Source organism: Ranitomeya imitator, chromosome 2, assembly GCF_032444005.1.
Source record: "Ranitomeya imitator isolate aRanImi1 chromosome 2, aRanImi1.pri, whole genome shotgun sequence".
In the NCBI taxonomy this organism is placed as follows: domain Eukaryota; kingdom Metazoa; phylum Chordata; class Amphibia; order Anura; family Dendrobatidae; genus Ranitomeya; species Ranitomeya imitator.
This window is the reverse complement of record NC_091283.1, coordinates 60,403,544-60,420,110: the sequence shown is the minus strand read 5'-3', so window position 1 is coordinate 60,420,110 and position 16,567 is coordinate 60,403,544. Positions and strand designations below refer to the sequence as shown.

The 16,567-nt window shown below is 45.2% G+C and overlaps 1 protein-coding gene across 3 annotated transcripts in view; it reads left to right on the top strand.

Annotated features, from left to right (window-relative positions):
* Positions 1-5,709, top strand: part of PPP1R37 (protein phosphatase 1 regulatory subunit 37) — a 52,958-nt gene extending 47,249 nt beyond the window's left edge. For all 3 annotated transcript variants that reach the window (XM_069746825.1, XM_069746824.1, XM_069746826.1), the window contains 2 exons: positions 1,195-1,290; positions 1,389-5,709. In XM_069746825.1, coding sequence (XP_069602926.1) covers positions 1,195-1,289 — 95 coding nt within the window. In that variant the 3' untranslated portion in view covers position 1,290; positions 1,389-5,709. The remainder of the gene's footprint in view (positions 1-1,194; positions 1,291-1,388) is intronic.
* Positions 5,710-16,567: the final 10,858 nt, after the last annotated feature.

Here is a 16,567-nt window from a genome sequence, read left to right as displayed (position 1 = left end):
GAGGGGCCGTGGCAGAGCTGGAGACCCTACCCACAGGCCCACCCCGATCCACAAAGCTATGATTATAAGTAAACCTCAAACCCTCATTACACAAAATCCACATCACTGATTTCTTCCCCACAGTTATAACTTTAATCAGTATCACAGCACCAATATGGCCGTGTGTGTGTATTTTACATAGCAAAATGCTGCTGACTGGTTCTCTTTAATGTTTTGTGTCAGTAAGGTCTCAACAATATTCATTTTGTGTTGTATGGATCCCTATACCTTGTTTAGAATTCTGCAGGACCCTTGAGAACCTTCTTGTGCCTCAGATTTTAACCCCTTACTGATCAGTCACTTGGCTCCTTAAAGGGTATTTCCCCCCTGTCCCCCCGCTGCAGTTGCAGTCTGTGCTTTACTCACTCCACACCCTCCCCCGGTCCTGCGCTGAGTCTTTGCTGCCGATCCCGGTGCCTCTTACTGTTGGAAGGGCCGACGTCACATCAACAGCTTCAGCCTGTAACTGCTCAGTGTTCGGCCTGAGTTGACGACCATGACGGATCACTGAGCTCCATTATTTGATGGCAGCGCTGTCGACATGAAGTCAGCTCTGCACTCCATGACAGACACCAGAGACTAGGCACTGCTCCCGAGGAGGACGAGAAAAGAGCAGTTGGTTTTTTTGCTGCACAAGGGGGTTTTCCCAATTTTTTTTTTTTATTTTTTTTTTTAAGTGATCTGGTTGTATGAGACCTTATTTTAAGAGCTAGGGAGAATTCTTACTTTGAAAAACACTAGCGGTCATACAACTTCTCCGCTCTGCTATCTCGGGCCGGCACCACGCCATCACCTTCGCTGGTAGAAGCATTGGTAATGCCCACCACTGTGTAGCCTGCAAAGGAAGAAGCAATAAATCTTTTGGGGGTCTGTGGGTGTTTGCCAGACTTTGAGGCACTTGGGTCAACTCCTTGATTGCCAGAGCTTTAATTCTGATCCTGAGTTTATGATATTGCTCAATTAAAGCCCTTGATAGAGCATCATACATGTGTGGTGCTTGGTTGTTATACGAGGAAAAAAGACAATTTGGTGGTATGCTGCCATCACGAAAGGTATTGTCCCCAACAAGCGTACGGAAACTGAATAGTAGCTGATGCCATCGTCTGCATTTTGCATTAAGTGTTTCCTTCTTCACCTTTTTTTTTTTTTTTACAGATTCTCATGGGACGTATTGTGACACAGAGCTGGAGGATTTATTACGTGAAGCCTCCACGGAGCCGGACCCATCGCTGAACGTTATAACCCTATAAGGTACCCATGTCTGGCACAACTCGCTGTCCGTTCTGGTAAAGTCTCCACATTGTGCTGAGTAAATGTTTTCTTTGTTTTTTTGTTCTTTTTCCTTGTAGGATCAATTCTTCCGGCTTTTTGGCTTTCCTTTTCTTCATACCCTGAATCCTTTTTACACCCCCTACCCCATCCTATTCATCTCGCCTTAAGAAATGGGGCCCTATAGGATCACATATATACATATAAATGGGTTCCCTTTTGAGAACATTCAACTGATCCTAAATTTTTGCTTCCCCGCCCCATATGATGGCAATAAGGGCAGACCCCACCGTTCCTGCAGGTGATGGAATTTGCACAGAGTAAACATAAAGCTTCAAGCTGACGTTCCCCAGATCGGCTCATTTCAGAGACGAGGTTACTTTTTACGGGTTCCTGGAGAAAAGGACATGAATGGTCTTTCCGAAAAAACAAACACTGGACTGTTACTGGTTCTGGGGAAATCTGCAGATGGGGGCTGCTATGGACTAATAAACTGACCCTCACGATTCAGCGGAACATCCAGTCATCTACATTATATTCGGGTTGTCAGCCTTATATACATCCCACTGCTTGAGTTACACGTACGGATACAGAATTCACTACATTACTCGCGGCACAATAACATTTGCCTCTGGGGAATCAAACAGGTGGACTGTATTTAAAAAAAAAAAAAGTCATTCTTTATGACCGGGACATTATAGGGTGATATAGGGGTTTATACATATAGGGGTGGAACCTTCCGAACTCTAATGAATATCCGGTCTGCCTGCTTCGAGCCATGTGCTGTTACTAGGGCTGAATCAGCGACTCATGGAACCAAGTCCCTATTTATTCCATTTGTTTGAGTTTTTTTTTTAGTATTTTACCTTACACTGTTCTGGTCGGTTTAGCTTCTGTCTCCCAAAGCATGTTCTTTCCGGCATCCTCTCTTTCAGTGGACCATAACCACCATCCTCCTCCAAATGTAGAATGTTTGTATTCCTTGTTCGCCACCATCCCTGGTACAGTCTTGATCACCTTTTTTTTTTCATTTAGACCTAGCTAGTTGCATAGGGCTGCAAAAACTTCAGAAACCTGTGATGGTGATTGGTAAGCCTGTGTGTTTTTTTTTGTTGTTTTTTTTTTTTGCTAAGATTCTTTACATGTTCAGATGGACTCATTCCCTGAAAACAAAAAAACAAAAAAAAACTTCACCCTCATGGTTATCGGAAAGGGGTGCGCAAAAGTGGAAAAAAAACAAACGATGAAATAACGGCCCCACACTTGCCCACGGTATCGCAGCTCCATTCACTTCTGTAGAACTTGGCTGCGATACCAGACGCATCCTATGACCCCACGGGACACTGTCTTTTGAGCAAAGTAACCATCTTTTTCTAATTTTTAATATTGCCAGTAAATTGGAGGTCCCTAAATCGTGGTGGACACACAATTAGCGTTTTAGGCAAAAATCCTTGTAAATCGGAGAGCAAACGCCTCGATGAAGGATGTGCAGCTGTTGACACGGACGTACTCCTAATATTTTCTGGGGTTTAAAGCGCCACTCCAGCTTTTTTTTTTTTAAGATCACCACTGGAGTGGTATCATTAATGTAAGTTCCCTGCCCCCAGTCTCGTACTTAGCAGCCGCCGTCTTCATCTGTTCTTGGCACCGCTCTGCTTGTTACCTCTCGGAGTGTTTGCTGGGCGACCTGGAAGTCACCGCTCCATGCAAGTCTATGACGGCCAGAAGCTTTTATAGACGTCCGCGATCATCGGTCCGATCTCTGATCTCCATACACGAACTGGCCTTGTCTCCTGACCCGAGCGTGACGGCTGCATACATTTCTGAGACTGTCGCTCTCTGTTTATGAGATGCGCGGTCAGTCTGTGTGCGGTGATCCGAGATCGGACCGATGATGGCGGACGTCTAGTAGAGCCCTTACGCTGAGAGCTTGGGTCCCTTACCTGTGACTCAGGAGTTGTGGTCACAAGATGATGGAGCGGGAACAGAAGATGGCGGGTGGTAAGTAGAATACCAGCGGCAGGAAACTTACCGTATATGTGATGAAATAAAATACAAAAAAAATGGAGTGGTGCTTTTTTCTTTTAATTTTGACATGGTTTGGCATTCTTTTTTTTTGTGTGTTAACACCAAGTAGTATTGCCAGTGACAAAAAAAATGGTCAGATTTTGGAGATTAGCTATTATGTTCTCCAACCAGTGACTGTCCCAAACTGGTGCAAAACTACAACTCCCAGCATGCCAATGCTGGAGCATTTACAAATAGAGGGTAATATATTTGGATATTCTGAAGTGTTCCCACCGCTGGAATATGTTGAGCATCTCGATGTCTCATCTCGTGGTCCCCGGCGGCCTAAAGTGTCACATATTCTGTGGACTTGTTTGCCGTTTGGAGCAGCCATCAGTTCATTGCTCTTTATGAAGTATTCGGCTTCTGCGCTGCGATTCCACATATCGAGGCTGAATTCTTCTCCTCGCGCGCTGGTTTTATTCTACAAGCGTTGCACTCGGTTACACCAGCCTCGTTTATGTTCCGGAGCTAGCGGATGGCTGTCCACCCCAATGTCTCCTTACTTATTCTTCTGCCGGCCAGGTAAGGTGAAGAATGCAGTTCTCCTCCATGCGGGTTATCCCGTCTTACCCCATCATGTCTGCAGACGTCGGATATACCCCGCCATGGTTTGTCTGAGAAGCTGCCCCCCCGCAGTGTATCGTCGTGATGTCACATACGTCCCTAGATTTGCGTTGGCATAATACATGTTTGTGTTGAAACCTTGCAGATTTTTTTTTTTGTTGTGGTCTGTCATTAGACGAGAACGTTATTATTATGCAGATTGAGATTTATTGTAGACGATGGGTACAGATCCATGACCTGCACAGGATAAAGAGCAAATGCCAGACACTCGTATCAGAAGGCTGTGAGATCCCAAATATGGCAGCTATTACTGCCTCCACTGGTGTCGTCACTTTTCCTAGAGGGTTTGTCTCTAACCTACGTTCATGACCGATCGTCCGACTAGACGATAAATATATGATCCAGCATCTAAGCCCTCCCCCACCAAGGATGGAAGGCCCACTATTCATCCTGTGTAATGAGCATGTGCGACCACCACTCTTATAGACAGTGAATGGACACACATGCTCAGTACTGTTCCAGTTACACAGGGAACGTTGGGACCCTCCATTCTCAGGTGGGATTCCTAGCAAGGACTCTGACGGATGCCAAGGATGGGACTCCGCGCAGCCCTGTCTGAATGGAGTGGTGGCCTAGTGTACACGTCTATGCTCTATGGGGCCGCTGTTGATGGCAGACTACAGTGCTCGGGTGTTTTCGGCATTTCAATAGAGCTGGAGTGGCGTTGTGCAAACCATCACTCCATCCAGAGAGGGCCGATTGGCATCAGTCGGGGGCCCGGTATTTGACCTCTCACCGGTCGGCAAGTTATTCCCTATCCTACGAATAGGAGAACGTCTAAAGATCGGAATATCTCTTTTTATGGCTGGACACACACAGCCATCTCTTCACACTGGAGAAGTGATCCCAGTACTGAAAAGTCAGGAAACCTTTCAATTTTTGGGATAGGTTTCCGACTGGAAGTTTATCGCTCGTGGGATGAGAGTCCTATTTTTGCAAAGACGGGAGAACGGATGCAGCCACATTAGGACCCTGGGAAACGACAATGTAATGGGGGCTATTACTGCACGATCCACATTACTTGTTGGGTTCTTTTTAAGGTAAAATATTCTTTTAAACAGCTGCTCCCTGCCACTGACAATGTTCGGTTTCCATCCGTTTTTCTGGATGTAGATATTTTAAGTTTATTTTGTTAAATAAAGTCCCCTCCTGCCAGAAGTGAACCCTCAAGGGATAGGCGTTGCCTGCGTCTGGTGGAAGCCGCCATTTCCTCGCACTGTTCCTAAGCCTCCGACCCCGTCTTCTCTGCCATTACCCTGTACTAGATCCTGTACAGGCGCCATCCACCCGAGCAAGGACTGACAATGGCGGCTTCCATCCAGTGTAATGGTCCGGTACATGGAAGACGCCGGCATGTTTACACTAGTAATTTTATTCCTAATTTATTGTAAAGAATCGATAATATTTATGCAAAGCCTGTGTGTACGACTCTATTAAAGAAATCACACGTTCGTCTGTTTTTAGCCATCTCCTTTTATTACTAGCCGACATTGGAACCGCTAAATAAAATGATCCTCAAAGGTGCGATCTGAGTAATGCAAACCAAAAACCATGTGCAATACAGCCCATCCCCCGTTATCTGAACACTACATGTTGCTTTGCACACCTCTTCTTACCTATATGGTCACCCCTTATATGCACCCTACAATTACGTGCTGTGTTTTAAAAGGGTTTTCTTCCTATTGTCAAATAAACTGATTTCTTATACGTCTCATTGCTTCTCTATTGTACCCGGAGCTGGATTGGTGTAATTCTTATGGTGGACCGTCATCCCAGGACTTCAGCTTTTACCATTACACGGCTGCTGCTACATTGTGTCTGCTATCAGCCACCACTAGAGGGCGCTCACTGCATTATCCTGTATACAGAACTCATAGGATCCACCTATATATGGAAGCCGTGATCCGAAAATGGATACCTGAATGATTCTTTGAAGAAGTTGAGTGGAGGCGCAGAAACTTTTATATCTAGGTGGCCGTGTATTCTACCCAAACTATATGGGACACAAATGCATCGGATATATGCTTGTCCCTGCAGAAGGTGGTCTGCTTGTCTGAGTAGTCGCCCACCACTGTCCTCAAGTCATGTGTCCAACATCGACCAATGGGAATGATGTTCAATAGATAAACTACCGCTGACTGGTGGGATACATTTTCGTTGCAATGTTCATTTTGTCTATGGCGGTTTTTTTTTTTTTTTTGGCCTACTGGTTTAATTGGGCCGATTCGTCAGTTTTTGCCAGAATTCTGGTGTAAAACTGAAACTTCACTTTTGCCCCCTTTTTTCTTTTGTTTTTGTTATAGAGTACATTTCTTGCAGTGACACGTTTTGTGCCAATTTCATTAATAAGTGCACCCTTCATCAAAACCGGAGTACAAAATGCCGGTCTTGGCGAATTGGGGCCACTTGCGTGCAAATTGTTAACTGATCTAAGCAGCCTGGTAATATACTGGAGGGAGGAAACCCGTGGGAAATAGTCCCTGCTGGCTTGTGACCAGCACACAGCAGCATCGGAGGGTCACCGTGGAGCGTGTAAACCCAGCATCTGCTCCATGGAGCGGGCACTAGCGCCTATTATTTCAGGTGATTAGGTCTTGGCTGCGATCAATCTTTAATCAATGAGACCTAATGGAGCTGCGGTACGGAGAGCTCTTGGCTAATACTTATCTCGTATGTTCATTAAGGGTAGCTGCTTGGTTGCAGTTTACCTCGACTTCATTAGGATACAGCTATTGATTGAAGCTTGGATGCCTTGTTTATGGGGAGGCTTAAAGGGCCAGTCGCACCTCATTAATCACCCGGTCCTATCTGACGCTGCATATATCCATTGTCGCAAACTTTGGCGGAAGATGGAGCTCATTTTTCTTAGGGCATGAGCGTGACACATCCTGATACTGTCCATTTTTTTTATTATCAGGTCAAAGGGGTAGCATCTCGCAGAGCGTGACATGCTAGTCTAAGGAGACTTATAGGCCATGCAATGCTCTTCTGGGAAATTAAATATGCAAATCACCTCTTCAGAGAGGAAAAGGACCTGAATTCTAGTGCCACCTATTGGAATTAGCAATCCTAAAATCGATATTGATTATTCACCCTTTTTAATGAGTCTTGCCACATGACTTGGGGTCAATGCCAAACCAGTATATTTAAAGACGCCTGTTTCAGGGTTTTGCCCCTCCTTAGTGCAAAGTGAGAGATCTGATTTGACTGTATTAGAGATCTCTGATGGGCCTAAGCTGAAACGTCTGTCCTTTTGGATAGTGACATGAAAGTGTAAGGAGACTTATAGGCCATGCAATGCTCCTCTGGGAAATGAAACATGCAGATAGCCTCTTCAGAGAAAGAGGACTTGAACTCTAGTGCGATCTAGAGCTCACACCCTAGAGTTACCATACAGACAAATCAATTCTCGTACTTTGCACTGAGGAGGGCCAACACCCCGAAATATCATTTTCTTCGCTTACTGACCCATAGAGTTTTAGTGATCCATACTTTTAAGTTTTAGAAAAACATACAATTCTCAGAGCAGATCTCTGTTTTGCAGATTAGTTGGACATTAAAGTCTATGGGGAATCGTGGATGACATGCTGAAGACAAACTTTATACGTCAGTTCCATCAGTTCTAACTGATACATTGATAAAAAAAAAGTTCAGACAGCCTACCTGCTTCAGTGAAAAAAAAACATGCAACTAAGATGACAGCTGCGGGGGAAAAAAATAGTTCCATTTCTCTTGGATGGCAACACATAATGTGTGAATGTGGCCTTAAAGAAGACCTGTTGCATTTATTTTATTCCCACTGGTCCACTTAGTATTCTGCCTTTTGTAAATCTACAATTCAAGAGTTATGGACCTTTTTATTTAGTGCTAATTTTATGTTCTTTATCAAAAGGGTGTAGCTCACAGGATAATTAATGCAGAGCAGCCTAAAGACACGCCCCTGAGGAACCTGTGAGCCACGCCCCCCTGGTAAAGACCATAATATTTATCAATAAATAAAAAGGGCGGTATTTCTGGAACCACATGGCGGATTTAAATAAAACAGTACTTGGAAGACTTGGGCCCGATGGGAATAAAATCAAAGCAAAAACTGGCTATGCATGACCTGCCGATAGGTTCTCTTTACGGAGAAGTCCAAATGTTGTCTTCTCCTTCTTGGCTGATGGCTCCTTTGCCTAAAGTCACACAGCATGGAGGCTGTCGGTCAAGGAGGAGGCCGAGCTGTGCAAGGGAATAGAGCTGGAGTGACACAGGCTTTAGATCTACCATAGCTCTTCAGCCTTTTGCATATCCATTCAAGCACTGATTTCTCAGTAATGGAGGAACAGACCGGCCGTGTAAAGGTATGGCTGGACTTGTCAAGCATACATTATTTGTACATATAAAATGTTTGTGGGGTGAAATCCTGCTGATAAATTCCCTTTAAACTTTTGATCTGGAGTCTTTTGTACATTGTGCTGGTACACCAGTGTAGGCTTTGTCCTCTTCTCACACACACCGCTTCTTATTCATCCGTACTCGTGATACGAGGTCATGAACGGCGTCATACTGGATGTGTTTTCAGTGCTACAATGGTCGAAACCTAAAGTATGTAGATGTCTGATGTGCCTGAGGCCTAACAAATAGTTATTAGCATGTTCTTATATGACAGCAAAATGGGCAAACTGATGGTAAAAACAATTTACTTGTTATAAAAAAAAAAATCCTCTCCGTTCTCAAGATTTTTTTAATGTTATTGTGTACAGCACAGTGCCTGATGGAACATTTCGTCACGTCACGGACGTTTTGGTGGCATTTGGAGTATTTGCCAACTCTTTTGGAAACTCTTTATAGAGCGCCGACCTATGGTGAAGAATTGGACAATTAATGAAAGCAGAAACCGACGAAAAAAGTGACCGTGATGTAAGAATTTGATAATTGCCTCAATTAGTAATGACATTGATTCCTTTTTCCTACTGCCATTTAGTCGCATTCTTCCACCAGCGAAGAGTCCCCTAAGCCTTCTTCTAATTATTACTTGTTGGTCCTGTGTGTGTCCACATTATTGGGTTCCTTTGACAGGGACCACATATAAGGGATCCACTTCTGATCACTGTTATGTGCACGGACCTATTTTGCAGAGTTTACAGAGCAAAAGCTGAGCAAAGCCTCCAAGTTGAGGAATTTTGAGTTTTTGAAGATTTAGAGGCATTCTGCTCCAAAACCTTCTTATAAAAAACCTCTGTGTGGACACAGCCTTCGAGTTTGAATTACAATCTCTTCAAATCCTCCTCCAAAAGTCAGAAAAGTCAGTTTCTGTTCAGTGGCTGTGTGCACATGGAGTCTTTCTGCTCAATTTCCTCTCCAAAAATTCAGCACAAACTCAGTTTTTGAGGAGTTTTGCATTTTTCAGCCAGAATTTGGAGAGTTTCTGTTGGGGCTTCTGCTCCAAAAACGCCTGGAAAAACCTTTTGTATACATAGCCACTTCTCCGAAACCTTAGCAAAAAGATTCAGTGTGCACATAGACTTATGGATTTTTATGTCAAAAAAGGAAAGGCGTTCAGGGTGTGTCGCACGGGGAGACTCCATCCTGGCTTCTGGGCAAGTGGAGAGACAATAATTCAGCATCCTCAGGAGCTCTATTGGGCTCCTAGTCAGGATTATTGCTACTATGGATGGGGATTTTATACCAGACCATGAATTAGTAGTGTTGCAGTTGGTCATTTACAGCCACTTCCCATTGCCGTGCATTTCCATCCTTACTGGCACCCTGCCACTCGAGAAAATATCCCAGAAGTATCATAAATTTGAGCCGTTTCTTTTTTATTTAAGTTGGTTAATAATTTCTTTATACATATGGCAAAAAAGAAAAAGTAGGCGCGCACTTACCCTGTTGCGGTGAATATCACTTTATTAGGACATATAAACAAACGGATAGCAGGGAGGGATAGGGTCAGCCACGGACCCGTTGAAGTGCCGTAGAGCACGAAACGATCGTTGTCCGTGGCTGACCCTATCCCTCCCTGCTATCCGTTTGTTTATATGTCCTAATAAAGTGATATTCACCGCAACAGGGTAAGTGCGCGCCTACTTTTTCTTTTGCCATTTGGATTCTGCACACATTTTTCCTGGCAGCAGCACCCCGCTGATTCAGGTGTAAAGGATTCATACAGCCAGTATCACTTTCTGTGGTGCTAGACCGATATTATAATACGGTCATTGAGTTGGACCTTTGAGCAGTGCGGATGTATGTCTTCTCTACTATTGGATTTCTTTATACATCTTTATCCTTTTTGGAGTTGTTCTGTCTTCATACACGTTGATACGGTGTGTGATCCGACATACGGCATAAACCACTTCTGTCTCCCAAATAAGCAGACTGTTCTCTGTAGTCTAACTTGTTTATTGGTAAACATGAGCGCGGTAAAACTATAAGAATACAAATGATTTGTATAAGTATTGGGCAAATAATAACATGACTGCAACTAACAGGGAAAGCATACAGGATGATGCAACTTCTATAATAACTACATACAGCAGGTAACCAAAAATCACATTTCCTGTGTACTAGCTGCTATACAGTTAATCACACTCTGTACAACATTACATAGCAAGAACAGGGATAATGGTCTTACCGGATAATCTTTTACCGGAATGGCAAGTAAGTGAGGTAGTTCAACACAGCAGATTAACACGTGTGTCCAGGGAAATACACAGAGAGAAAATGGAGTTTCCCTTTCCCATGATACCTTGGTGAATCCCAGAATGCAACACTCTAATAGTTACTGAAAAACACAGGTAATAAATTTAACCACCCCTAGGTGGTGCTATAACACAGCAAAACCAAAACTATAGTATTAAACCTTTTTAAAACTAGATACGAAACCTGACCTTCGCTAGAATGGGCAGAACACTCCCCGCTTGGTATCAACCGATGCCACCCACAGGTTCTTTTGGCGAAAACAGTAAGACAAGTTCCGCAACTGGTCTGAGGAATAGTTTACTCTCCCTGGACTTGCCTACTTTGACCTCGACCTTACGCACCTTCCCATCTTTGCTTGGGAGTATCTTAGTGATGAGGCCTAGTGGCCACTCATTACGGTGAGACTGGCTGTCTTTCATGAGAACGACATCACCGGTTTTGATGTTTGGTTTGTCGGTCTGCCACTTCTTCCTGGGTTGTAAGGTATGGAGGTACTGCTTCCTCCATCTGTCCCAGAAAGTATTGGAGAGACTTTGGACTTGTCTCCATTGTCGTCTGTAGAGGTCCTTGTTGCTAAATTCTCCAGGTGGAGCGCTGAGAACGCTGGCTTTCTGAGTAAGTAACATGGCAGGAGTGAGAATGGTCGGATCATCAGAGTCACTAGAAAGTGAAGTCAATGGTCTAGCATTAATAATGGCCGAAACTTCTGCCAGGAATGTGGTCAAACTTTCATGTGTGAGTCTTGCGCTACCTGCTTGCAAGAAGATGGAGTCGAGGATTCTGCGTGCCATTCCTATCATCCTCTCCCAAGCACCTCCCATGTGAGAAGAGTGTGGAAGATTGAAAGTCCAGGTGCATCCCTGCTCATTCAAGTACCTTTCCACACTGGTGGTGTCTAGGTTGGAAGGAATTTGAAGTTCTTTCACTGCTCCTACAAAGTTGGTACCTCTATCGGAGCGTATGTGCTTCACGGGCCCTCTGATGGCGATGAAACGTCGGAGTGCATTTATAAACCCTGAAGTGTCCATGGACTCAATTACTTCGATGTGGACTGCTCTGATGGACATACAGGTGAACATAACCGCCCAGCGTTTGGCGTTGGCTTGGACTCTTCTAGTGTGCCGTGCAACCACAGACCATGGCCCGAATACGTCCAGTCCGACGTTGGTAAAAGGAGGTTCTGTACTAAGTCTGGTGGGAGATTGGCCATCTTTGGCTTTTGAGTCCCGCCACGGAGTTTGCGAATCACGCAGTTGTAAATGAGTTTACTCACGCATCGCTTTGCTCCAACTATCCATAATCCAGCCGTTCGTAGCTTTCCTTCGGTAAACAGTCGGCCCTGATGTTTCACCAAGACGTGGTGGTGTTGCACAAGCAGGGTCGTGACATGATGATGTCCAGGAATTATTATAGGGTGTTTCTCCCCAAATTCCACTTCAGCTTCTTGAAGACGACCTCCAATTCTTAACAGCCCATCTTGGTCGATGATTGGATCAAGCTTCTTCAAGACACTGTCTCTAGAGACAGGTTGGTTTTTATTGAGGTTATCTATTTCTTTGGCGTAACATTCACGTTGTATGGTACGAATTATAACGTTCTTGGCATTTTCAATGTTTGGAACGGTAAAGGCAAGCTTGCAGTGGTGCCAACCTTTGCAAGGTTTCTGGATGGCGGGTGACGTTGACTTGTAGGATCGAGCCACATGAATTAAACAAACGAGGGCACGAACAAGCGAGTTCCAAGTTGAGAACCTATTGAAACGGTGGGATTTGAGGTGATTGTCTTTAGTCACCGTACGTAGGACGGATACCTGAGGGCGGATTTCCTCATCTGCCACCGGATCTACCAGTTCAAAGATGTTTGACTCGTCCATGTATGGCATCGAACGGTATAAGAATGTAGGGCCAGTAAACCAGGTTGTGTCCTTAAGGTGACTTGCTTCAATGGATCTGGTTGCGTGGTCCGCAGGATTGTGGTTTGTGGACACATAATGCCACTGTTTAGGGTCGGTGGATCTCCTGATCCTTAGCACCCGATTGCTGACATAGACATAGAAACGACGAGTTTCATTGCAAATGTACCCCAACACTACCTTGCTGTCGGTGTAGAACTCGATTTCTTTGACCTCCAGGTCCATTTCTGTCGAGATAAGCTCAGCTAACTCTACTGCTAACACAGCTGCACAGAGTTCCAGTCTGGGTACTGTGTGTTCACGGAGCGGGGCCAATTTTGTCCGGCTCATAACAAGCCTCACGTGGCATTGTTCATTGATGTCAGTAGTTTTCAAATACGCCACTGCTGCAATTGCTTTGGTTGAGGCATCGCAGAAGATACAAAGCCTTTGCATCTTGATTTCTGTTGATGGCACAGAAGCATATGGTCGTGCAACGTAGAGACTTGACAGGGCTTCTAATGAGTTCTTCCATCTTGCCCACAAGTCTCTTTTCTCACTGGGAAGCGGATCATCCCAATGGGACGTCTCTTGGGTGAAGTCTCTCAACATCATTTTACCTTGGATAGTTACAGGAGTTACAAATCCCAGAGGATCGTACAAGCTGTTCACAACGGACAGGACGCCTCTACTCGTGAATGGTTTCTCTTCTTCGCTGATCTGGAAGGTAAATGCATCCCTTTTCAAATCCCAAAGTAAACCCAGGCTCCGCTGCATAGGGAAGGAGTCCGTGCTTAAATCCAAGTCTTTTAAATCGGTTGAGTAATCTTGAGAGGGAAATGCTGACATTAGTTTTTGGCTGTTGGAAGCAATTTTGTGCAACCTCAAATTGGATGAAGCGAGCATTTCTTGCGCCCTTTTCAGGAGACTGACTGCCGACTCATCTGTGGGTGTGGATTTCAGGCAGTCATCTACGTAGAAATCCTTTTCCACAAAAGATCTTACATCCGATCCGTACTTTGCTTCACCCTCTCTGGCTGAATGTCTAAGCCCATAGATAGCGACAGCAGGGGAAGGGCTGTTCCCGAAGATGTGTACCTTCTTACGATATTCCACGATGTCCTTGTAGGGGTCATTATCGCGGTACCAGAAAAACCTCAAGTAGTTTCTGTGTTCTTCTTTAACAAGGAAGCAGTGAAACATCTGTTGTATGTCGGCCATAAATGCTACTGCATCTTTGCGGAAACGAAGAAGTACTCCCAGAAGTCTGTTGTTGAGGTCTGGACAAGATAGAAAGACGTCGTTTAAAGAAACACCTTCGTATCTGGCACTTGAGTCAAATACCACTCTTATCTGACCAGGTTTCTTCGGATGATACACGCCGAAAATAGGTAAGTACCAACATTCCTCGGAATCTTGAAGTACAGGTGCAATTTCCGCGTGGCCACTCTGGAATATTCTCTCCATGAAGGTAAAGAAGTGTTCTTTTGTCTCTGGTGACTTCTGCAGTTTGCGTGTAAGGGAGACAAATCGACTGTACACAAGTTCTCTGTTGTTGGGTAAGCGTTGCCTCTGTGGTTTGAATGGTAAAGGTGCGACCCAACTCTTTGATTCATCTCTTACTATCTCCCGCTCCATGATGTCCAAGAACAGTCTGTCCTCTATGGACGTTGCTACCTGGTTGTCTTCTCTTGTCCTGTGGAAAACTGTGCACCCTATATGATCTTCCTCACCATCGCATGCATGGTCTTCACAGGAAGGATCAGCTAACGGACAAGGTGGAAGGGCGTTGTGTGGCAATTCTTTAATCAGGAAACTGCTCTCGCATGGCTGGAAGAGAGACGGGCGTCCATTCTCGAGGGTATTGGTGAGCATGCTGTTGACTGATGTCTGCCTGTGTGCTCCACCCAAACAGACGTCTCCCACAATGACCCATCCTAGGTCAAGTCTCTGAGCATATAGGGCGTTTTGTGGGCCGTTGATCTGTCCTCTAGCCTTGTGGACCTGTAAAATGTCTCTTCCGAGGAGTAAGACGATAGGAGCTCCTTGGTCAAGCTCCGGTATCAGGTGAGCTATACATTTCAAGTGGGTATGATGAGCTGCTACCTCTGGTGTAGGTATCTCCGACCTGTTGTCGGGAATTTGATTGCACTCCAGTATCGACGGCAAGGATAAGCAGGTTTGACCGTCTATAGACTCTACTTTGAATCCGGTCGCCTTTCTCCCCGCCGTCTCGACAGTACCTGCACATGTCTTCAAGGAGTACGGAGAGCCAGGACCAGCAATGTTGAAGGTGTTGAAGAAAAAGGACTTAGCTAGAGACCTGTTGCTCTGATCGTCCAATATTGCATATACCTTGATTGCCTTATCCCGTTGGCTCACTGGGAATACTCTGACAAGACAGATCTTCGAGCAGGATCTCCCTGCTACAAATTCCTTGCAGATCTCTGTACACTGAGAAGTGACCACTGGGGTATCAATGTCAGTGTCCGTCTGTTTTTCGGCAGACTCTTCTACTCGTCCAGGGTGTAAAGCTGTGTTGTGCTCCACACTACTGCATTCTGCGCATTTCACACTGGTTTCACAGTTCTTAGCGAAGTGTGAGGTAGTCGCGCAGCATCTGAAGCATATCTTGTTTTCCCTTAGGAAGCTCTTACGGTCTTCTAGAGGCTTCTCCCTGAAGGCTCTACATTTTAGTAGAGGATGAGGTTTCTTGTGTAGGGGGCAGTGTTTGCTGAGATCCTGAGGTTTGTCCTCCTCTGGAGAGGACTTACTTGCCATGTAAGGAAAACCTGTGGAGGTAACATTAGTTTTGTGTACTGCCACTGGTGTTTTACTGGGTTTTACACCGGAGGCAGTGGTACATGACATAGTGAAATCGAAACTGGGGTCATTTCTAACTTTAGCCTGCTGAGCAACAAAGTCTACAAACACCCTGAAAGGAGGAAATGGCACCTTATGAGCCTGTTTGTAACGGGACCCGTGACTGACCCACTTTTCTTGTAAATTGTAAGGGAGCTTTTGGACAATCGGGTTGACACCTCTGGCAGTGTCCAGGAATGCCAACCCTGGTAGGTCACCTTCTGCCTGAGCAGCATGTACCTCCATTAACAAGTTGCTCAGTTCCCTGAGCTTTTGATAACCCTTATTTGCTATCTTGGGGAAATCATCAATTCTTTTATACAAAGCATTTTCTATAGCTTCTATTGACCCATAACATTCTTCGAGTCTCTCCCACACCATGCGAAGTCCTGTGTGTGGGTACTTTATGTTAATGTTCCTGATTCTTTTGGCGTGTTCAGCTGACTCGTTCCCAAGCCACTTAACCAGTAGATCTAACTCTTCACTACTGGAAAGATGCAAGTCTCTGATGGCATTCTGGAAGGAGGCTCGCCATGCTCTGTAGCTTTCAGCTTGATCAGTGAACTTTACAAGTCCCTTGGTGACCAGCTCCCGGCGGGTAAAGAACCTTGCAAAGTTCATAGTGGCTGAGTCAGTGCCAACATGAGCTGGTGTGCTGTTGTCATGCAGTGTGTGTGGTGCATCCTCATACCTGGTAGGAGCTTCTGGCTTAGGAAAGTCTGTATAAAACCGTTCTGAAGCGAAGGGTGTCCCTGTCAGTCTGGGAGGAGGCCGTACCTTCTGTTCTGTAAGACGATAGTGGTGGTCGACGTCGTTTCGCAGTATACCTTCCTGCTTCCAGTATGGTGTTTGGGGGAAGGATCTCTGGTAATCTGTATAGGCTGGTTGGTGTAACGGATCAGAGTTGTCTTCAATTCCGGGATGTTGGTGGACATATTGAGACGCGTTGAGCAGGGTCCTGACGATCAAGGTCTGGTCCATGTACGTCGCTGTCACGCTCAGATTCGAGAAACTCCACGGCTTCTAAGAACTCAGCTTTGGCTATTGCGGCTGCTGCTTCTTTTTCGGCGGAAAGCCTTTCTAAGGTCGCTCGCAAGCGTGCTGTATCTGCGTCTCTATCGGCTTGCA